The sequence below is a fragment of the Cnephaeus nilssonii genome (assembly GCF_951640355.1).
Source record: "Cnephaeus nilssonii genome assembly, chromosome: 4".
Lineage (NCBI taxonomy): Eukaryota > Metazoa > Chordata > Mammalia > Chiroptera > Vespertilionidae > Cnephaeus > Cnephaeus nilssonii.
Genome location: NC_137075.1, coordinates 64,669,882 through 64,694,150, shown reverse-complemented (window position 1 = coordinate 64,694,150; position 24,269 = coordinate 64,669,882). Strand labels below are relative to the sequence as shown.

At 42.9% G+C, this 24,269-nt stretch overlaps 1 protein-coding gene across 2 annotated transcripts in view; it reads left to right on the top strand.

Annotated features, from left to right (window-relative positions):
- CLPX (caseinolytic mitochondrial matrix peptidase chaperone subunit X) overlaps positions 1-24,269 on the top strand; it is a 56,791-nt gene extending 32,522 nt beyond the window's left edge. Inside the window, exons 10-13 of one of the 2 annotated variants that reach the window (XM_079769642.1) lie at positions 7,315-7,614; positions 10,220-10,312; positions 18,950-19,056; positions 21,180-24,269. In XM_079769642.1, coding sequence (XP_079625768.1) covers positions 7,315-7,614; positions 10,220-10,312; positions 18,950-19,056; positions 21,180-21,270 — 591 coding nt within the window. In that variant the 3' untranslated portion in view covers positions 21,271-24,269. The remainder of the gene's footprint in view (positions 1-7,314; positions 7,615-10,219; positions 10,313-18,949; positions 19,057-21,179) is intronic. The other variant, XM_079769641.1, reaches the window with a different exon arrangement.

The window sequence follows — 24,269 nt, the reverse complement described above, 5'->3', positions numbered from 1 at the left end:
TATATATATTTGGACATTTCAAAAGTATAACTTGATTATATCAATTTTCTATTTAAGGAGTTATTTTATTATTTGAGGTAGGTGCTGTATCAGTAAAATTTCTGTTCATTCCTCTTACTCAATTCACTGAAGCCCAATAAAGAGCTGTCTCCATTGCCCCTGCTGACAAATGGAAGGGAGCAATTTGGGGATTGGAGCAAGGGTTGTGAATCCCACATAGTTTTTTAGATGTTTCCTGAATATTCTTATAAACCTTGATTTTTAACTGGAACTTATTTCTTCATATCTTCAAGGTACATGCCCAGTATTTATTTATTGATTGATTATACTAAAATATAATATCAACATAGAAGCCCAAAAGACCTGTATTTTCTTTTCTTTTCTTTTTTTAAATATATTTTATTGATTTTTTACAGAGAGGAAGGGAGAGGGAGGAGAGGGATAGAGAGTTAGAAACATCGATGAGAGAGAAACATCGATCAGCTGCCTCCTGCACACCCCCTACTGGGGATGTGCCCGCAACCAAGGTACATGCCCTTGACCGGAATTGAACCTGGGACCCTTGAGTCCGCAGGCCAACGCTCTATCCACTGAGCCAAACCGGTTTTGGCAAGACCTGTATTTTCCATGTGTTTTATATAATGGCTAGCCACAAATCATCCCTTTTACATAACATAATATTCTACCTAAATGAATATATCATAAATCAGCTCTTTGCTGTATCACTTGCTTTAAGTCTCTCTCCTTGGCTTTGCATGCACTAGTTTCAGTAGCAGTTTAGTAGTATAAAAATACAATGCTGCTAATGGAAGGGTTGCCTGTGGTAATCCCTTTGCATAGTCTAGATAAGAAAACTTTTGTACAAATATTAACAAAGCCATGTAATGCTGTTATTCCTCAGTATCAGGCCTTACTCAGCATGGATAGAGTTTTCATATTCTTAATTTGGTTGGTTTTTATTTTTTGCTTTTGAAATTTTGCATAAATTAGCCAAATAAATTAGAATGATGTTATTTCTGTGTGTGTGTATGAGAGAGAAAGATAACTTTATATTTGAAATTCTGTGACCTAAGGCAGGGACCATGTTCTGATACTTAATTGTAATTCATAATTTCAAAAAAGAATTTGAAGCTAAAAACATGTAGAAAAGAACAGTTAAAAGTAATATGAAATCGAAGATGGCGGCGGAGGTGAACGGCTGATCTGCTGCCTCGCATGGCAGTTATGGAAAAACAACTAAAAGATGGACTGGTGAGCGCGGCGACTCCTGCTCGCGTCTCCCCAGACCGGGCGGCGGCTCCTCTCAGCCAGCACCGCAGCCGGGGCCATGAGCTCGTGGGTGCCGCGGCAGCTGCTGTGGCGGCGACCGCGGACTTGGCGCAGCGGCTCTCGGTGAAGGAAGAGACCATCTTTCTGCGAGACGGGCTCACCCGCGTCACCGACCTGGCCCAGCTCCCCACTGAGATCCTCGGGGCCCCGGAGACCGCCAACACCGACTTAGAGGATTCTTAAGACTTCCTGTCTTACACTCAAGTCCTCTAGCCATTTTGAGAGAGGAGGACCAAGAAGGCAGAATCAAACAAAGGAACTTCGCACACAGCAATTTCAAAGTTAAACAAAGGAACTTCGCCGCGCACAGAGCGTCTGCCACCCAGAACCACAGGAGAGCTGGCTGAATGATGGATTTACAGCTAAGAGAGAAGAGGAAAGAGCGAACTCTGGAGAAGCTGAGGTGCGGAGGCGCGTGGGTCGGGGGAAGGGACTTGTGGCTTTTGTTCCAACCCTAGGGGAGATTAGCTCCCCAGACGCCTGCGGGAAGAGGCTGGACTCTCGGCCTTCCTGTCAGAGAGTGGGAGTGACTTCCTTGTGGAGGTGCGCCCAGCAATCAGTGTTTGCTGCGCTGGAGTGCGGAATGAGGGGGCTTGGAAACGTGGAAAACAGAAAAAGCAGACTTACAGCCAGAGCGGTTCGCCTCGCCATGGCCTGGTGGCGCCCTGAGGCCCCGCCCCGCCCTGAGACCCGCCCCGCCCTGGGACCCGTCCCGCTCGTTTTGCAGACCCGCCTCGCACGTCTTGCAGGCACACCTGGGCTCCAAGCAACGGCTTTTGCATGTGGGTGGCCTGCCCTATGGCAGCTTGACCAGATAAACTGCGGTTCTAGTCGGACTGTTCTAGGGACGCTCAGACAGGAGGAGGAAACTGCAGTTTCTGCCGTAAGTCCTGCTGAGTGGTCTCAGGTAGTAGCTGACCTACACACCATTGGAGACCCAGAAACGAGGGCATCTAGTGGTCGGTGTGAGATGACACCAGACTTCAACCACTCGCATAAAGGACACATTCCAGAGGCAGAATCAATGAGCGCCAAAGCCTTGCTGCACCAAGACCCGGCCCATAAATCTGTCTCCTACACAGCAACTCTTCCTTTATAGACACAGAGGATCTGCACGGCCAATTGGCCTGGAGGACAATTCCTCCCAGCGACACCAACAACAATCAAGACTTAACTATACAAAGGAAGACCAAGACGGAGGCATAGGGCGGAAGCCTGATTGCTGCCCACCACAACAATTTTGAGTCTACGACAGGAGAGCGGAGCAGACACCATCCAGAACCACCGGAGGGCTGACTGAGCAGACGCTCTACAACTAGAATAAAAGAGAGGGGTACTCGGGATGATGCTGATGCCGGCGACCCAAAGATCACACTTTAAGAACTACGGCTCAGACGACACAGTGGCGGCCTGGAACGTGCTCGGCGCAGTTCCCCCAGCGGTCTCCGGCTGAGGGGAAGGCCCCACTCGCTGCCGAGCATGGACAGACGAGCCCCTAGGAGGCATGGGGTGGGAGACTCCGCGCTTGCTGACCTCCGAGTCCTTCAAGAATCTCAACGCCCCGGAAGCGGCCAGGTGCGCACGCTCGGTGACTGGCCACCGCTGCAGACCCAAGGGCCGACGCAGCCACCCCGGACCAGCCCGCTGCCGCGCACCGGGCACACCGGAGCTTCGCCGAGCCCGCCGCCCAACGAGTTCTGCGGCGGCTGCCCTGGAGCTCTGAGAAAATGGCCGAAGGAATTACTGAGATGGAATTGACCAACAGGAAATGGGATCAAGAAGACGAAACCCCGCTGGGTCCTGGATCCGGGTGAAGCCGCGTGCCCCTGGGTCTGGGCGAGGCTGGGAACTGTGTCAGGGTGAGGCTGGGCCCCGGGTACGGGTGAGGCCACGTGCCCCTGGGTCCGGGCGAGGCCATGCGCCCCTGGGTCCGGGTGAGGCTGAATCCTGGGTCTGGGCGAGGCCGTGCGCCCCTGGGTCCGGGTGAGCCCTGGGCCCCGGGTCCGGGCGAGGCCGCGGGCCCCTGGAGCCGGGTGAGCCCTGGGCCCCGGGTCCGGGCGAGGCCGCGGGCCCCTGGAGCCGGGTGAGCCCTGGGCCCCGGGTCCGGGCGAGGCCGCGGGCCCCTGGAGCCGGGTGAGCCCTGGGCCCCGGGTCCGGGCGAGGCCGCGGGCCCCTGGAGCCGGGTGAGCCCTGGGCCCCGGGTCCGGGCGAGGCCGCGGGCCCCTGGAGCCGGGTGAGCCCTGGGCCCCGGGTCCGGGCGAGGCCGCGGGCCCCTGGAGCCGGGTGAGCCCTGGGCCCCGGGTCCGGGCGAGGCCGCGGGCCCCTGGAGCCGGGTGAGCCCTGGGCCCCGGGTCCGGGCGAGGCCGCGGGCCCCTGGAGCCGGGTGAGCCCTGGGCCCCGGGTCCGGGCGAGGCCGCGGGCCCCTGGAGCCGGGTGAGCCCTGGGCCCCGGGTCCGGGCGAGGCCGCGGGCCCCTGGAGCCGGGTGAGCCCTGGGCCCCGGGTCCGGGCGAGGCCGCGGGCCCCTGGATCCGGGTGAGCCTGGCCCCGGGTCCAGGTGAGGCCGTGGGCCCCTGGATCCGGGTGAAGCAGTGCCCCTGGGTCCAGCCGAGACCAAACCAGAGGGAGTCGGACCTGCATTACCACCATTTGTCCACCATCCAGAGCTGAGGGGTCAGTGCCGACATGTACTCATAGGGAACCGGTTGACATTGATATTGGGTCTCAAAAGAACTGTTGGTCCAGAAAGAAACTCACTACAGACTGATTCATTTGCCTGTCAGCATAACTATTATTGCTCGTCGCACATTCAATTCTTATAAGTATATCTATAGTGACACATGATTTCGCTCATCTAGGGGAAATGATGAACAACATAGACTGATGAACAAGAACAGAACCAGAAACAAGGAGGCATCGATCGGACTATCGGGCCTCAGAGGGAGGATAGGGGAGGGTGGGGGGAGGGGGGAGAGATCAACCAAAGGTCTTGTGTGCATGCATATGAGCCTAACCAATGCTTAAGTTCAACAGAGGGTTGGGGCATCCAAGGGGAGGGGTGTGGGATGGGAATGGGGGGATGAGGACAAATATGTGACACCTTAATCAATAAAGAAATTTAAAAAAAAAAAAAAAGTAATATGAGAAAAGAGATTAGAAGAATGTAGAAGGAAGGTTTAGATCAGGGGTCCTCAAACTTTTTAACCTTTTGTACTTGGATGTCGAGTGTGACTTGACACGGTTAGCGTCGGTAGCAGCTTGAGAAAAAAGCAAGTGCAAAGGGTTAAACAGGAGGCCAGTTCACTGTTCCTCAGACCATTGGAGGGCCGGACTATAGTTTAAAAAAAACTATGAACAAATTCCTATGCACACTGCACATATCTTATTTTAAAGTAAAAAAACAAAACGGCAAAACCACCCGCATGTGGCCCGCGGGCCGTAGTTTGAGGACGCCTGGTTTAGATCATATGAGGTCTTGAGGAGAGACAAAGATTTAAAAAGTTTTTCATATAGATCTTTATGAAAATTCCTTTTCATAAGGGTCTTCAACAGGGATTTTACAGAGGATTAAACACATTAATGTGGCTTTTGTTTTATCAACCCTCACTGAAAGCTAGGGTTACAATCTATCTATAATAATCTATAATAATAAAAGCGTAATATGCAAATCGACCAAATGGCCGAACAGCGGAACAACCATCCAGACGACCTTCCGGACAAAGCCAGGGCTGCGAGGGCCTACTCTTGCACGATTTCATGCATCAGGCCTCTAGTGTTAAATAATATACTTGTATTCCAACCATATCAAAGTGCTTGTAGTCCTAAGTTTTATCTCTTTAGCTCATGCCTCCACTGCCTCAATCTAGTTGGCAAATATGTTCATCCTTTAAGACTCAGTCTGTTAAATGATTAGGCATTTCCTCTGTGAAGGCTTCCTTAATCACCTCCTACCTTCATTCCCCTGTATATGCCTTTTCCTCCTTTCCACTACCATTGTTTCCTGTACAGTTGTCCTTTATTACATCTATGATACTTTAATACCTTCATGTGTTCTCACTCTCAATAAGCCCTTTTAGGGTAAGGACTGTGTTCAGGTTTGTATACCCAGTGTTTTATAGTAATTGCTTAATGTTTATATTTACATAAAATATGTATACATTTATTACTAGACTAGAGGCCTGGTGCATGAAATTCGTGCACGGGGAGGGGGGGGGTTGTCCCTCAGCCCAGCCTGCACCCTCTCCAATCTGGGACCCCTCAAGGGATGTCCGACTGCCCTCTCACAATCCAGGACTGCTGGCTCCCAACCACTCGCCTGCCTACCTTCCTGATTGCCCCTAACCGCTTTTGCCTGCCAGCCTGATCACCCCCTAACCACTCCCCTGCCAGCCTGATTGATGTCTAACTGCTCCCCTGCCAGCCTGTTTGCCCCAACTTCCCTCCTCTGCCAGCCTGGTCACCCCTAACTGCCCTCCCCTGCAGGCTTGATCGCCCCTAACTGCCCTCCCTTTCAGGCCTGGTCCCTCCCAACTGCCCTCCCCTGCTGGCCTGATCACCCACAACTGCCCTCCCTTGCAGGCCTGGTCCCTCCCTACTGCCCTCCCCTGCTGGCCATCTTGTGGTGGCCATCTTGTGTCCACATGGGGGCAGGATCTTTGACCACATGGGGGCAGCCATCTTGTGTGTTGGAGTGATGGTCAATCTGCATATTATTTTATTAGATAGGATAAGCTTATATATAAAATATGCTTAATAAGTGTTTAAATTATTGAATGAAAGGTATTTTGCTTTCCTATACACTAACTGTTCATGTACACAGCTTAGAGAATCAGAGGAATTGATTTTTTAAAAATATGTTTTTATTGTTTTTTAGAGAGAGAGGAAGGGAGAGGGATAGAGATATAGAAACATCAATGAGAGAGGAACACCATCAATCAGATCCCTCCTCCACATCCCCCACTGGGGATTGAGCCCACAACCCAGGCATATGCCTTGGCTGGGAATTGAACTGGTGACCTCTTGGTTACTGGGTCAATGCTAAACTGCTGAGCCACACAGGCCAGGCCAGAGGAATTGATTTTTAACTTACTCTGTTTTCTCATACATCATGTGCTTATACTTTTGACAAAAGCTATATGACATATAAAAATTAAGCTTTCTAATAATTATCTAGAGTATAGTTCTTTTATATTGACTGAAGCAAGAGCCATACACCTTAGAGATCCAACCTTTTGCAGCAAACTTAGCATTCTTGTTTGATGTCATCCTTATGTGTTCTTTTTAAAATCCAATCTTAAATTATTCTAATATATTTTTATTTATTTCAGAGAGGAAGGGAGATGGAGAGAGAGAGCAACATCATTGATGAGAGAGAATCATTGATTGGTTGCCTCCTGCACGCCCCACACTGGGGATCAAGCCTGCAACGGAGGCACATGCCCTTGACCGGGAATCAAACCTGGGACCCTTTAGTCCTCAAGCTGACACTCTATCCACTGAGCCAAACCAGCTAGGGCTGGATAATTTCTTTATCAGGCTGCTTGTTCTGTAGGCACTACTCTTGTTTATAGTATTACAAAATTAACTTTGGTTACACAATAATTACTGTCTCCATTTTCACAGTTCTTACCTATTTTGGAAATCACACTAGTTCACAGGTCTCAGAAAAACCCTGAAACATCATTATCTGAGTTCTAAGGGACTTCTTACTTATCTACTTTACTAGAAATCATTCTTGAGAGTTGGTTATTACAGGTTCTCAATTCTGAAGGTAGATAGACCTGAGTTCGAATCCTGCCTTTACCATTTCAGCAACAAGAGCTTTGACAAGGTACTTAATCTTTCTAGACCAATTTGCTTTATTTGTAAAATGTGAATGATAATAGAAATTTCTTCTGTTGCAAAGATCACATGAGACATGCATGCAAAGTACTTAGTACAATGCAACTTCATTCTGTTATTTATAACATCCGTCTGTTCTTTGGCAGTATCTTGGATTTGGAACACCATCAAATCTTGGAAAAGGCAGAAGGGCTGCAGCTGCTGCAGACCTTGCCAATCGAAGTGGCGAATCAAATACTCACCAAGACATTGAAGAAAAAGATCGATTATTACGTCATGTAGAAGCCAGAGATCTCATTGAATTTGGCATGATTCCAGAGTTTGTGGGACGGTTGCCTGTAGTAGTTCCTTTACATAGCCTAGATGAGAAAACACTTGTACAAATACTAACTGAGCCACGTAATGCTGTTATTCCTCAGTACCAGGCCTTATTCAGCATGGATAAGGTTAGATTTTTATTTTTCATAATTAGTTAATTTATGTTTTTTTGCTATTGAAATTGCATATATTTGCATCTTCTATATGTATATAAAAGCCTGATATGCTAAGTGTCCAACTGTTTGTTCGACCAGTCGCTATGACATGCACTGACCACTAGGGGGCAGACGCTCCGACCTGTATATTAGCTTGCTGCTGGGGTTCCACCGATTGGGACTGGGCGAGATGGGCCAGACATGCCCTGGAGCCTTCCCAAAGTCCCTCCCCAGCCCCCCTCAGCCTGGCCTGCATCCTCTTGCAATCCGGGACTCCTCGGGGGATGTCAGAGAGCCGGTGTTGGCCTGATCCCTGCAGGCCAGGCCGAGGGATCCCACCAGTGCATGAAGCTGTGCACCAGGCCTCTAGTAAAAACTAAGAAAGTAGTCATGTTCATCTGGAATACCAGCCTATTCCTCATTAAATATAGATCTAGGAATCAGGGAAGGTATATTTTGTTATATCAGACATTTAGGAGTTGGCTTTATTTGTCACAATTAAAATCTTCATTGTAGTTTAAAGTTTAAAGATAAATAAATATATATATACTAGAGGCCTGATGCATGAAATTTGTGTAAGAGTAGGCCTTCCTTACCCCAGCTGCCAGCACCAGCTTCCCTCTGGCTGCCAGCAGTCACCCAGGCCCCAGGCTTCCCACACAGCCCCAGCTTCATCCAGAAGGCCATCCTGTCTAATTAGCATATTACACTTTTATTATTATAGATTATTGTAGATTATTCCAGCATCCTACTCTAAATCCCTCAAGCCAGACATAGGATTGTCCTTTCAGCCTTGACATTCTAAATGCTTTTATTGTGTTATACTGTGTATACATACTTTTATATAGTTATTTCTATAAAGTTTTATTAGCTCCCACATCTCCTCTGTGCCAGGCACCTGGAGGTCACTCAAACCCACATAGTCAATCTGATATTTTTATTAACTTAGTATTTCTAAATATTAGTCTCCTCTCCATTGCCATTGCCACTACCTCAACTCAAGCTCCTTTATCATTCTTCACCTTGATCCATGCATTTGGTTCCTAATTGGTCAGTTTCCCTGTCTCAAATCTGTTTATGACCATCACCACCATCATTATCGTCCACTTTACTTCCAGATCGTACCGTTTTTAAATTATTAAGCACAGTGCCCACCAAACAGCTATTAAGTTCTTAATAAATATTTATTGAATGAATAAACACAAAGCTAATTATACCCCTCCTTAAAATTCTTCTTGGTCCCCTGGTCTTACTTAGATACCCCCACTTTGGTGCTCCCTTAGCACAATGTGCATACACTGTGTTGTAAATGGTGATTTGCTAATTTTTCACCACCCAGTAGAGTAAGTTCTTTAAGGTCAAAGAGAGTGTCTCATTCATCATTCAGTCTCTAAAATATAATCACATAAGGGGTTCAATAATTGTTGAATGAAAGTCCATGTTAATCTAGAAAAAAAACCTTTTCAAGGATTAAGGACAAAATAGGTTAATTGATAGAAGCAAGTGGTGGGGTTTTTTTGTTGTTGTTTATTTAGAGAGAGGAAGGGAGAGAGGGAGGGACAGAGAGAGAGAGAGAGAGAGAGAGAGAGAGAGAGAGAGAGAGAGAAATCCTATATAATAAAAGGCTAATATGCAAATAGTCTGAACAGTGGAATGACCAGTCACTATGACATGCACTGACCACCAGTGGGCAGACGCTCAATGCAGGGGCTGCCCCCTGGTGGTCAGTGTGCTCCCACAGGGGGAGCACCGCTCAGGCAGAAGCCAGGATTGCAGGGAGCAGGCCTAAGCCAGGGGGTCCCGGACTGTGAGAGGGCACAGGCCGGGCTGAGGGACACTTCCCTGCCCCACCCCCCACCCCTGTGCACGAATGTCGTGCACCAGGCCTCTAGTAACACTATAAAAGAGAAACATTGCTAGATTGCCTCCCACAGGCACTCCAACCAGGGATTGAACCTGTGACCTTGGCCTATGCCCTGACCAGAAATCAAACCCGCCACCCTCTGGTGGATGGGACGACACTCCAACCAACTGAGCCATACCAGCCAGGGCAAGTGGTGCTTCTTCAAGGCAAGGTTCTAAAAAACCATGAGAGACAAATATCTCACTTAACTTTTATATTTTCTGGAGGTAGAAATTAATAACCAAAGTTGTTTAATACTAAGATTTTGTAAAATTTAATGTTCCAAAGTACTTTGAAAATGTCTTGGGGGTATATTCTCAATAATTAGAACTCTATTTTGAAATTGTGGTAATTTAGAGAGGCTTATCTAAAGTTTAGTAACACTTTAAAATGTGTGTTTTCTAGTAAGAAATTGAGAGTCTAAAAATCCTTTATTCTGAAAGGGGATAGATAGGGTCAGTCAAGACCTAAGATTCTGGCCCCGTATTTCTAAGTGAATCGCTTACCCCTCTGGCTCTTTCTTATCTGTAAAGTCTGGGCATTGGTTCCTTTTTGTTCTAAATAGACTAGTAATGGTGGTAGGTAATAATAGTTAATAGATCAAATGCTGTATGGTTATATTAGGAAAATAGCAAGTATTATCTAAGTCCTTATTTCTTTTAAATCTATTTTTAGTGTGAACTGAATGTTACTGAGGATGCTTTGAAAGCTATAGCCAGATTGGCACTAGAACGAAAAACAGGTGCACGAGGTCTTCGGTCCATAATGGTAAGTTGGTGTTGTTATTACAAAAACTAGATTATTTATTGATCTTAGTTTTTTTTTTTTTTTTTTTTTTTCAATTTTTTTATTAAGGTATTATATGTGTACATATCTTACCATTGCCCTCCCCACACCCCACTCCCATATATGCCCCCACCCCCCAGAGTTTTGCATCCATTGGTTATGCTTATATGCATGCATACAAGTCCTTTGATTGATCTCTTATCTCCCCCACCTCTCCCTAACCTTCCCCTTGTAATTTGACAGTCTGTTTGATGCTTTACTGTCTCTGTATCTATCTTTTTGTTCAAGTTTATAATGTTCTTTATTATCCATAAATGAGTGAGATCATGTGGTATTTTTCTTTCATTGACTGACTTATTTCACTTAACATAATGTTCTCCAATTCCTCCCAGGTTGCTGCAAATGATGAGAATTCCTTCTTTTTTATGGCAGCATAGTATTCCATTGTGTAGATGTACCACAGTTTTCTGATCCAGTCATCTGCTGACGGGCACCTAGGCTGTTTCCAAATCTTAGCTATGGTGAATTGCGCTGCTATGAACATAGGGGTGCATATATCCTTTCTAATTGGTGTTTCTAGTTTCTTCGGATATATTCCCAGGAGTGGGATTACTGGGTCAAATGGGAGTTCCATTTTCAGTTTTTTGAGGAAACTCCATACTGTTCTCCACAGTGGCTGCACCAGTCTGCAATCCCACCAGCAGTGCACGAGGGTTCCTTTTTCTCCGCATCCTCGCCAACACTTGTCGTTTGTTGATTTGTTGATGATAGCCATTCTGACAGGTGTGAGATGGTACCGCATTGTTGTTTTGATTTGCATCTCTCGGATAATTAGTGACGTTGAGCAAGTTTTCATGTGTCTCTTGGCCTTCCTTCTGTCTTCTTTTGAAAAGATTCTATTTAGGTCTGTTGCCCATTTTTTTATTGGATCATTTATCTTCCTTTTATTAAGTTGTATAAGCTGCCTGTAGATGTTGGAGATTAAACCTTTATCAGTGATGCCATTTGCAAATATGTTCTCCCATGCAGTGGGCCTTCTTGTTGTTTTGTTGATGGTTTCTTTTGCTGTGAAAAAGCTTTTTATTTTGATGTAGTCCCATTTGTTAATTTTCTCTTTAGCTTCCATTGCCCTAGGGGCAGTGTCAGTGAAGAATTTCTTTTGGCATATGTCTGACATTTTGCTGCCTGTGGATTGCTCTAGTATTTTTATGGTTTCCCGTCTTATGTTTAAGTCCTGTATCCATTTTGAGTTTATTTTTGTGTATGGCGTAAGTTGGTGATCAAGCTTCATTTTTTTGCATGTATCTGTCCAATTTTCCCAACACCATTTATTGAAGAGACTGTCTTTATTCCATTGTATGTTCATGCCTCCTTTGTCAAATATTAATTGAGCATAGTGGTTTGGGTCAATATCTGGATTCTCTATTCTGTTCCATTGATCTATATGTCTGTTCTTGTGCCAGTACCAGGCTGTTTTGAGAACAGTGGCTTTGTAATACAGCTTGAAATCTGGTATTGAGATCCCTCCTACTTTATTCTTCTTTCTCAGGATTGCTGTGGCTATTCGGGGTCTTTTTTTATTCCAGATGAATTTTTGGAGAGTTCTTTCAAGGTCTGTGAAATATGCCGTTGGTATTTTAATGGGGAGTGCATTGAATCTATAGATTGCTTTGGGTAGTATGGACATTTTAATGATGTTGATTCTACCAATCCATGAACATGGTATGTTCTTCCATCTGTTTACGTCTTCCTCTATCTCTTTTTTCAGTGTCCTGTAGTTTTCCGTGTATAGGTCTTTTACCTCCTTAGTTAAGTTTATTCCTAGGTATCTTAATTTTTTTGGTGCGATGGTAAATGGGATTGCCTTTTTAGTCTCTCTGTCTGTAAGTTCACTATTGGTGTATAGAAAGGCCATAGATTTCTTGGCGTTAATTTTGTATCCTGCTACATTGCCGAATTCATTTATTAAGTCTATGAGTTTTTTGACGGAGTCTTTCGGATTTTTTATGTACAATATCATGTCGTCTGCAAATAAAGACAGCTTTACTTGTTCTTTTCCAATCTGGATGCCTTTTATTTCTTCTTCTTGTCTAATTGCAATGGCTAATACTTCCAGTACTATGTCAAACAGGAGTGGTGAGAGTGGGCATCCCTGTCTTGTTCCTGTTCTTAGGGGAAATGTCTTTAGTTTTTGTCCATTGAGTATGATGTTTGCTGTGGGTTTATCATATATAGCTTTTATTATGTTGAGGTATGAGCCATCTATTCCCACCTTGTTGAGAGCTTTTATCAAGAAAGGGTGTTGGATTTTGTCAAATGCTTTTTCTGCATCAATTGATATGACTATGTGATTTTTATCTTTCAATTTGTTTATGTGATGTATCACGTTTATTGATTTGCGGATATTGTACCATCCTTGCATTCCTGGGATAAATCCTACTTGGTCATGGTGTATGATCTTTCTGATGTACTGCTGGAGCCGATTTGCTAGAATTTTGTTGAGGATTTTGGCATCTATGTTCATGAGGGATATTGGTCTGTAATTCTCTTTCATTGTGTTGTCTTTATCTGGTTTTGGTATTAGGGTGATGCTGGCTTCATAGAAGGAGCTTGGAAGTGTTCCTTCCACTTGAATTTTTTGGAATAGTCTGAGGAGGACAGGTTTTAGTTCTTCCTTGAATGTTTGGTAAAACTCTCCTGTGAAGCCATCAGGCCCCGGGCTTTTGTTTGCGGGAAGCTTTTTGATGACTGCTTCAATTTCGTCCATAGTTATTGGCCTATTGAGCTGTTTAGATTCTTCTTGATTGATTTTTGGAAGGTTATATTTTTCTAGGAATATGTCCATTTCCTCCAGATTGTCCAGTTTGTTGGAATAGAGTTGTTCGTAGTATTTTGTAACAATCCTTTGTATCTCAGCAGGGTCTGTTGTTATTTCACCTCTTTCATTTCTGATTTTGTTTATTTGGGTCCTCTCTCTTTGCTTCTTGGTGAGCCTGGCTAGAGGTCCATCAATCTTGTTTATCCTTTCAAAGAACCAGCTCTTGGTTTTGTTGATCTTATGTATTGTTTCTTTGGTCTCTATGTCATTTATCTCCGCTCTGATCTTTGTTATTTCCTTCCTTCTGGTTACACTGGGCTTTTCTTGCTGCTCTTTTTCTAGCTCTTTGAGTTGTAGGGTTAAGTAATTTATTACCATTGTTTCTTGTTTTTTGCAATAGGCCTGTAGAGCTATGAACTTCCCTCTCAAGACTGCTTTCACTGTGTCCCATAGATTTTGGATTGTTGTGTTTTCATTGTCATTTGTTGCCATGATGTTTTTTATTTCTTCCTTGATCTCTCTGGTGACCCAGTCCTTGTTTAATAGCATGCTGTTTAGTCTCCATGTGTTTGATTTCTTTGGATTGTATTTATTGTAGTTGATTTCCAGTTTTATGCCACTGTGATCTGAGAAGATGCTTGATATAATTTCTATCTTCTTGAATTTGAAGAGACTTTGCCTGTGACCCAGCATATGGTCTATCTTTGAAAATGACCCATGTGCACTTGAGAAGAATGTATATTCTGTGGCTTTGGGGTGAAATGTTCTGAAGATGTCAATTAATTCCATCTGGTCTAGTGAGTCATTTAGGATTGCTGTTTCTTTGCTGATTTTTTGTTTAGAGGATTTGTCCAGTGGTGATAGTGGGGTATTAAAGTCTCCTACTATGATTGTGTTGCTATTAATCTCTCCCTTGATATCCTCCAGGAGTTTTTTTATGTATTTGGGTGCTCCTATATTGGGAGCGTATATGTTTACCAGAATTATTTCTTCTTGTTGGATTTCTCCCTTTAGTATTATGAAGTGGCCTTCCTTATCTCTTGTTATGGCATTTACTTTGAGGTCTATTTTGTCAGATATAAGTATTGCTACCCCAGCTTTTTTTTCATTTCCATTTGCCTGAAAGATATTTTTCCATCCCTTCACTTTCAATCTGTGTGAGTCTCTTGTTCTGAGGTGGGTCTCTTGTAGACAGCATATATATGGGTCGTGTTTTTTTATCCATTCAGCTACTCGATGTCTTTTGATTGGAGCATTTAGTCCGTTTACATTTAACGTTATTACTGAAAGGTATTTGTTTGCAGTCATATCTATTTTTGTGTCTGTATTCCTTCTTACCTGTTTATTTCTTCTTTTTACAGTATTCCCTTTAGCAATTCTTGCATTGCTGGTTTGGTGGTGATAAACTCCCTGAGGCTTTTTTTGTCTGCAAAGCTCCTGATTTCCCCTTCAATTTTGATTGATAGTCTTGCTGGATAGAGTATTCTTGGATTCAGTCCTTTGCTTTGCAACACTTTGTATACCTCCTTCCATTCACTTCTAGCTTGTTGTGTTTCTGATGAGTAATCATTTGACAATCTGATGGGTGTTCCTTTGTAGGTAACTCTCTGTCTCTCTCTTGCCGCCTTTAGGATTCTCTCTTTATCATTTATATTTGCCATTGAAATTATGACATGTCTTGGTGTGGGTCTTTTGGGGTTGATCCTGCTTGGGACTCTCTGTACTTGCGTAACTTTTATCTTTCCCATATCCGGGAAGTTTTCTGTCATTATTTCTTCAAATAGATTTTCTAATCCCTGCTGCTCTTCTTGTCCTTCTGGCAGCCCTATTATACGCATGTTACTTCGTTTCATGTTGTCCCGAAGCTCCCTTAGGCTTTCCTCCTGCTTTTTAATTTTTTTCTCCAATTGCTGTTCAGCTTGAGCTTGTTTCTGTACCTGATCTTCTAACTCACTAATTCGGTCCTCCGCTTCTTGTAATCTACTGTTGAAACTTTCCATGGTGTTTTTGATTGTAGCTATATCACTTTTCATTTCTTCCTGATTCTTGCATAAGTTGTTGATTTTCTCATCCATCCGATGTATAAATTCCATGACCATTACTCTGAACTCCTTTTCGGTCATGTTGCAAGCTTCATTTTCACTAATTTCCTTTCTTGGCGACTCCACATTTTCTTTCCTCTGTGAGTTATTTCGTTTCCCCATTCTGGCTATTACCAGAAAGCTCAAGCTTCTGTTTGCGTGGACCTGGGCCGTGTGCTGTGGGGACTTCGCTCCACCCTAGTTTCACTGAAGTGCTCTGACACTAGGACGTGTGACTGTCTTTGGTTGGTGGGAACCAAACTTGCCCAGGATCAGTGTCCCCAGTGTTCCGTGTGGTCTCGTGTGCACATTTAGAATCAGGGGCCCTGTCTGCACCACACTGTTGGTATGTGCCGAGAATGAGATCCTTAGCATGTGCCAGGAGTCAGAGTTTCCCTGTGTCTGCACCAAGACTCGAGTGTCAAAGTCTCTGTTGCCTTGTGCGGTTTCTCGTTGAGAATCAGGGTCCCTGTGTGTGCACGCACCAACAATTGGGGTCGCTGGCTCTTAGTGTGAATGCGCTGTGAGTCAGGGATCCCAGGCAGCTGTGTCCGGCGTGCCAAATTCCCTGAAGTGGGGCTGCATCCTGTGTGTGCTCTCTCTACTGAGCCAAACCGGCTAGAGCGCAAATTCTTAAGAACCTGAAGGTGAGCCGGCTCAGTGCACTCTCCCAAAGTCCCAGCAGGGGGGCGGAGTCCGTCCTGCGCGCCAAATTCCCCAAAGGGAAGCCCCTCTTAAGAATCTCCGAAGGGGGAGCTGTGACCCGCGAGCCAAATTCCCCGAAGGGGAGCCCTCTGTGCGCACTGACAGATTTCCCAGACGGGGAGCTGCTTCTGTCCCGTGCGCGAGCGCGCGCCAAATTCCCTAAGAGGGAGCGTGTCCCTGCGCAAAGCTCGGCAGCTTGGGCTGGGGGCGGGTCTATCAGTTACTATGGCGCTGTCTGTGCGCGCGCCCGTGAGCAGCTTGGGGGAGGGGCGGGTCTATCAGTTACTCTGGTGCTATCAGCGCCTGCGAGGAGGGGGATAGGCTCTTTGACTCACGGAAATCTGCCGGGAAGTCTGGATTCTTGTTGTTTGTCTGAAGCTGTGATAGCAGTTCTCTGTCCCCAGTGGCTGCAGGGTCCTGGTTTGTGTTAGAAGCCAGGATCCGAGTCTCAGGCAGCTCTGTTTCCCAAGATGGCGTGGTCTCTGCGTCCGCACCAACCGCCGAGAAGTGTCCGCTTTGTGCGCGGGGCTCCGCCGTCTAGGGCTGCCCTGTTCGGGAGCCCCTTGGAAGACCTGCAGAATCTAACTGACCCTATCTCATACACACACACACACACCACACACATCTACACTCTCCTCTATGGGTTCCTCACTCACACTCTCTCTCTCCCTACCTTCCTGCCGGTCGCCATCTTTTCTGATGATCTTAGTTTTGAGAATATTAACACTCCATGTTTTTCCTTTGGAAATATATCCAGAGAGTTGCCCAAGTGCTTTTATGGTTTTTTAAAATTGTCATAGTAAATTATATTTTTCTTCTTTCTAAAAAGAAACTTTAAGATATTTGCAATAAAGGATACACATAATATGATTAATGAAATAGAGAAAAATCAGGATCAAGGGAGGGAGAATTTCAGAAAATTCTACACAGGCCTTTGGACTAAGTCCCAGAGTACCTTTTCAGACCCATTGAAATCCTCATTTTTGTGTTTGTTTGCTTGAAATTTATTTGCAAATACCTTGATCCTATACCCCTAAATTACTTTGTAACAAATCCTAGAGACCCAGCCTATTTTCAGCCACAACCCACTTTCTTCTTTAGAGCTCTCTCTCCTACCTGCACAGTCTGGCTTTACAGTGTGTTACTATTTCCCTACATGCTTCCAAAGAAAAATCATGTTCCTATTTTCTTTTAAGGATTTCACTGCTAAATATTACTTCTGTCATCTCAGTAGGACATTTTGAGATTATGTAGTCAAACCTCGTTTCTCGGATATCTCCCATCTTGAACAGTTCAGTTCTGGACCAAACTCACAGAAAAAAAAAAGTCTTAGTTATCAAACCTGATATGCTGATACCGCAGCATGACAAAAAGTGTCTCGAAGGCAACAAACAAAAGAGAGAGAGAATACTTTCGTTGCTGGCAGAAAAACAATTAGCACAATTTTAAAGCATAAAGAGACCATCAAGAGTGCTCATGTTGCTAAGGGTGTGAAAGAAACATTGAACACAGACAGTTGAACAGGTAGAAAAACTTGTTGATTTGGATAAATGAAAAGCAGTTAGCCAGTGACAGCATTTAGGAGGCAATGATATATGAACAAGCAAAAATGCTGCATACAGACCTGAAAGACACCCCTGGAACAAGTGCTGAAAGTGGTTCCTTTAAGGTTAGTAGGGGGTGGTTTGATAAATTGAAGAAGTGTTTATTTATAGATTAAACAGTACATTAGACATGTACTGTATATAAGAAAGGCTAAAATGGAATTATTTGGGGGTCTGGAATGGATTAATTCAATTTGCATTATTTCTAATGGGAAAAAATGATTCCATTTTTTGAACAAATCACTTCTTGAACAGCCTTCTGGAATGAATGAAGTTCGAGAACTGAGGTTCTACTGCACTGTCTAATGAAGGCCTAGACTTTAGGTGCTACTGATTAAGGACAAATTTATATAAAAAATACACACTAGAAAAGTAGGTGATAGCGTTGACATTTTATAAGAAATTTGTTGTACTCAACCAATATTTATTACACAGTGCTTGACATTAATGTTACCTATACAAAAATTAGGTTTCTGTTTTAACTGTCACAAGGTATGTTATATTTTATGTTTGCTTATCTTCTGAGATAACTTAAGAGGCAGTTGATTGGTTTTGAACAACTTTATTCAAAGAACAATCTTTTATTTTTGTTTTTAAATGACATTACTATATAAAGTAATTGTGGTCTGATCATAATTTTGATTAGTTTGAGTCAAGTCAGATTTTCCTTAAAATGTAATATAATCCAGCCCCAACTTGTAGGCGAAACTAGTTTCCTTTAGTAAAGTTTTCTTTAATATGTTTTTATTGATTTTTTTCTTTTTTTTTTTTTGAGGGATCGGTAGGGAGAGAAAGAGAGAGATAGAAACATAAGTGATGAGAGAGAAACATCAGTTAGCTGCCTCCTGCATGCTCCCTATTGGGGATCAAGCCTGCAACCCAGGCATGTGCCCTAACCAGGAATCGAACCCTGACCTCCCGGTTCATAGGCCAATGCTCAGCCACTGAGCCACATCAGCTAGGCATTAGTAAACAACTTTAAATCTACTGAAGCACTTGAGACTAATGCTTATTTGAAGTCATGGTAAAAATTGAAGAGTCTGGTAGAGATGATTTAGGATTAATCATTTTTGAAGTAAGACTAGTCATAGAATATGCCAGGAATGCTTTTGAGAAACATCCGAATCCAAAAGTATGTAGTCCTTTTGTATGTGCATGGTGACTTAAGTAGGCAGAAGTACAGACAAATAGCTTTCCTTATAGAATGACTTCTTTCTGAATTTATTTAGAAGCTGTTTTAATATGAATATAAAAACTTTTACATTGACTTTTGCAACTCTCAGTTCCTGGTACATGATAGGACTCAGTAATGTTTACTGAGGTAATGACTTTGATTTGTGGCCTGTGGAATACAAGTATGTTATATGTAACCTCAGTTTTCCATGCCATTTATTATTTTTTGTCTCTTTAGGAAAAGCTATTATTAGAACCAATGTTCGAAGTCCCTAATTCTGATATTGTATGTGTGGAGGTTGACAAAGAAGTAGTAGAAGGAAAAAAGGAACCAGGATACATCCGGTAAGGTGTTCTGTCAAGCTAGAACATATCTAAAATTTAAGAACAGCTCTTCAGTGCGATAATTTATTGGTTTGTCATAAAAATCCTTATATTCATAAGGGAAGCAATAATCTCATAGGGGGTGGTTTCTGTAGAAAAATGTTCTCATTTTGGTTTATAAAATAACTAGAGGCCCGGTGCATGAAATTCACGCATGGAGGTGGGGGGGTCCCCTCATCCCAGCCTGCACCCTCTCCAATCCGGGACCCCTTGGGGGATGTCTGACTGCCAGCTTAGGCCTGATCCCGGGGATCGAGCCTAAACCAGCAGTCAGACATCCCTCTCACAATCCTGGACCGCTGGCTCCTAATCACTCACCTGCCTGCCGGCCAGGTCGCCCCCAACTACTCCCTCCCTGCTGGCCTGGTCGCCCCTAACTGCCCCCCCCCCCCCCCCCCGCTGGCCTGATCGCCCCACACTGCCTCTACATGCTTGCCTGGTCACTCCTTACTGTCCCCCCTGCCAGCCTGGTCGCCCCCAACTGCCCCCCCCCCGCCAGCCTAATCGCTCTCAACTGCCCCCTCTGCTGGCCTGGTTACCCCCAACTGCACCCCCCCCCCCAGCCTGGTCACCTCTTACTGCCCCCCGCTGGCCTGGTTGCCCCCAACTGGCCTTCCCCCACACACACACACTGGCCTGGTTGCCTCCAACTGTCCCCCCCTGCCAGCCTGGTTGCCCCACACAGCCTACTGCTCAGTCGTTTGGTTGTCCCTCACTAACCCCCCTGCTGGCCTGGTTGCCCCACACAGCCTACTGCTCAGTCATTTGGTTGTCCCTCACTAACCCCCCTGCTGGCCTGGTTGCCCCACACAGCCTGCTTATTCAGTCGTTTGGTTGTCCCTCACCCCCGTGCTGGCCTGATCATAGGCAGCCATCTTGTGAGGGTGTGAGGGTTAATTTGCATATCACCTCTTTATTATATAGGATAGTTTGTGAGTCTTTTGAAAATTGATCTTCAAAATTGGCCTCTACTTTTTCCATTAAGAAAGAAGATTTAAAGAGACATAAAAGTAATCCAAATGAAAAAATTTAAGTGAACTTGACTGCTAATTCTGTAACTTGTGAATGACTTCTTTTATGTCTTTCACAAGACCAAAACTTTGTGGACATAATTTTTCTCTCATTTGTATCATATCAGTTGACAAATGTGATACATCTTTCATTGCTTTATCTATTCCAGGAGTCAGCAAAAATGTTTTGTAAAGGGCAAAATATTTTAGGGCCATACAGTCTATATTGGCAACTACTCATAGTATAACAGCCATAGACAGTCCATAAATGAATGAAGATGTTTGTATTACACTAAGTCTTTATTTACAAAAACAGATGATGGGCCTGTAGGCTGTAGTTTACTGACCTGATCTATTCAATAAATAATTATTATTTAGTGCTTGACATTAATGTTACTACACAAAAACTAGATTTCTGTTTTAACTGTCACAAGGTATGTTAATATTTTATGTTTGCTTATCTTCTAAGATAACTTAGGAGGCAGTTGATTGATTTTGAACAACTTTAGGTATTCAAAGAACACCTTTTATTTTTGGTTTTAAATGACATTACTATATAAAGGAATTGTAGTGGTCTGATCATAATTTTGATTAATTTGAGTTAAACCAGATTTGGTCAGAGCTTAATCTTTACTGTAGATATATGCTAAAAGTCAAGCATTTGAGTTGAAATAATAGGCTCTAGCTACTTGCTGGGGAAAAAAAATCCTCACCTGAGGACATGTTCATTGGTTTTTAGAGAGGGAGGTAGGGTGGGAGAGGGAGAGAGAGAAAGAAAGAGAAACATTGATGTGAGAAAGAAATATCGATTGGTTGCCTCCTGCATGCACCCCAACCAGGGATCAAACCTGTAACCTACATATGTGCTCTGACCAGGAATGGGACCCACAACCTTTTGGTGCACCGGACAACACTCTAACCAACTGAGCCACACTGGCTAGGGCAAAATGGATTTTTTTTAAGGCTTATTGTCAATTTATTTCAGTAATACATTTGTTAAGGAGAATGTTGAGCCTAAAAATCATGTTTACTCCTCATTTTTATTAAAAAAAAATTTATGGTTTTTTATTATAGGGCTCCAACAAAAGAATCCTCTGAAGAGGAGTATGATTCTGGAGTTGAAGAAGAAGGATGGCCTCGCCAAGCAGATGCTGCAAACAGCTAAATTGTCAGACTTTTGTCCTGTATATAAAGCTTTTCCTTCTGTGGTTAGGGTCATAGCTGTCTCTACAGTCTGACATTAAAAGCATTGGATCTGTCTTGGATATCATACATGGTCAGAAGCCTTTAGAATAAAAATCAGATCATGTATATTAAGTAACATCACATTGATTGGTACAAAAGACATTATGTGGACTTTAATGACACAGTGTTCAGTGATAAAATGTACATTATCTTGGTTCAGTTTTTAAAAAAATATGCTAAAACAAAATTCTAAGGAGTTCTTTTAAGCAATGCAGATGTTGCAATAACTGTGGATTTTACAATAATGTTACTCTACAAATGGGAAAATAAATTCTTTAAAATTGAAGATTGAGATACCATTCTTTAATCTTTTTTACCCATATTTGTTTCCTGAAAAATATTAGAATGTTATTTATCTTAAACATTGGAAGAGGTAGTTTCCAAGTAGTTGAAATTTTCATGGAGAAAGTACCCTGAAGAACCATATTTTAACGATTTGTTTGGCTGTATTCTTAGTCTTACCTGCTAATGCATGACACTAACTTCCCAATTGGTACTATAAGAAAGGCCAATCTCTTCTGATTTGTCTGACTTATTTGCCATCTTTAATGCATTTTAGTACCAGGAGTGAGCAGATGGAATTGAAGTCTGCCTTAAATCTTCAGAAAAAGACTACATCTAATTCTAAAAGGAGTATGCAGCATCAGTCATTATAACAGCCATGTGCTGAACTAAATAAAATATCCTAATACTGTGCATTTACCTAAAATACTCAGCTAGTTTTTGTTTTTTTTTTCTGTGTGCTGGATATTTGTCTAATTTTTTGGCTTCATTGAACATTAAAGAAAACTGCTTTGCTATCAGCATAAGTTAATATGGTCACACTACAATATAAGTTATTAATCCTTGTTACAGGGTGGAGCAAAAGATTTACAGTTCATATGGAAAACAATACAATAATTAATAAATAATAATACAAGAGTAAACTTTCACATACAACTGTAAACCTTGCAAAACTATTTTTGCCCCAACCTGCATATAATTAAACAGTGGGGGAAATTTGAGGGACTTAAAAATGAAAATTACTTGTTTGCATAAATATTAAAATATTTGGGTACCTTTTAAGCTTTTTCTTCCCTTCTATAATATTGATGTAATTTTTTATACTATTCAGTTCAAACTTATTTGAAACTGTTTAAATCAAAGTACATTGAAATGTTTGTTTTTATTTTTTTGGTTTATAAATGTTTTTATTTTTTGTTTTATAGACTCTTTAAGTTTTCCTTTTACCACCCTTTTCTCAGGAAGAGAACCTTAAGCTTTTAGCAAATTCTAAATCCTGTTGAAGAGTTGGGCTTTCTATGATGTAGTAAGGGAGGTGAGATATCTATGGCTGAGGTAGAACCAGAAGTGCACTTTTGCAGAGTATTTAAGTCTGACTGCTATAGTGTGGAACAGAAACAAGTATCCTTGTTAGTCTCCATAGGAATGGTTAAAGCTTTTCTCAGGAAGTCTTTCATATTATAACTGTTCATTACCTTTCTCTTATGACATCATTATTTTCCTTTTTGTAGAGTGAAAATTGAAGTAGCTACTAAATACATTAAGAGTAATCCTCCAGAAATGGACTCGAAGACGTTTTAGTCACAACAGCTCACATTGGTGTGGAAGTTAACGAAACATAATCAATGTTTTTAAATCAAACTCAACTGAGTATAACTACGATTTGTATCTTGAAACTTATGTTTTGGCATTTGAATAAAACAAAAGGACTAAATGAATGCCAATGTGGTGGTGTGTCCATAATGCAGTGCCTTTTTTAAAAGGACACAGATATCATGTGCTGCTTTATTCCAATGTTTAATTAATCCTTGGCACTTTCATATCCTGCTAATTCTCCTAACTTCAAATTCCACAGAAAAAAAGACTGATTTTAAGGTTTATGTTAAACATCTATTGAAAGTCCTTACATATCCTGCATTGGCCCCACACTAGGTACACAGACCAAGCTTTTCAAGAAGATTACTAGTCTAGGGGAAGTAAACACAAACATCAGTGCATTATAATAATGGAAGTGAGGTAGGTGCCAAGTGTGGTGCATAAAGGGTAGTGGCCCAGATGATCTGGAAGAGCAAGTATGACTTTTCCAGAAAAGAGTAATGGAAATACCGATAATTTTAAACAATAACTAGGGAGCTTTAGGAGTTGAGAAATAGGCAACAAGTATGACTTCACATTACTGCTGAGATGACCACGTAATATATGCTCTCCCTTCTCCATTCAACTGAAGACTTTGCCTCATATTTCATTGAGATACCATCAGAAGATGAAAGTCATCTTCCGATCATCAAATCTATAAATCTACTAGCTTCAGCACCCAATCTTTTCTCCAATTACAACTGAAGAATCTCTCTTGCCCAAACTCAGTCACTCCACATCATTAGGGGATCCCATCATCCCCTCTCATTTCTCAACACCTTTATTTCTTTTGTCAGTATGTCTTCTACATTATTTGTCTCCTATGCCAGATTAACTACTTGTAATTTTATGCAGAAAGGAGAAGGGCATTAAAAGGGTTTTAAGTAGCCCTGGCTGGTGTGGCTCAATTGGTTAAGCATAGTACTTGTACACTGAAGGTCACCAGTACGATTCCTGTCAGGGCACATGCCTAGGTTTCGGGGTTGATCCCCATTTGGAGTGTGTGTGGGAGGCAGCCAGTAGATATTTCTCCTCTCAAAAGGGGGTGCAGAGTTTAGTAGAAAAGTTAGACATTAGATGTGTTTTTATTTTTCCCCCCGCATTTTTAAAAAAAATTCTTTATTTTTGAAAGTATTACATATGTCTCCTTTGCCCCCCATTGACCTCTCCCAGCCTGCTCCCGCCTCCCAGCACAGGTCCTCACCCCCTATTGTCTGTGTCCATTTGATTATGCCTATATGCATGCATATAGGTCTTTTGATTGATCTCTTACTCTCCCCC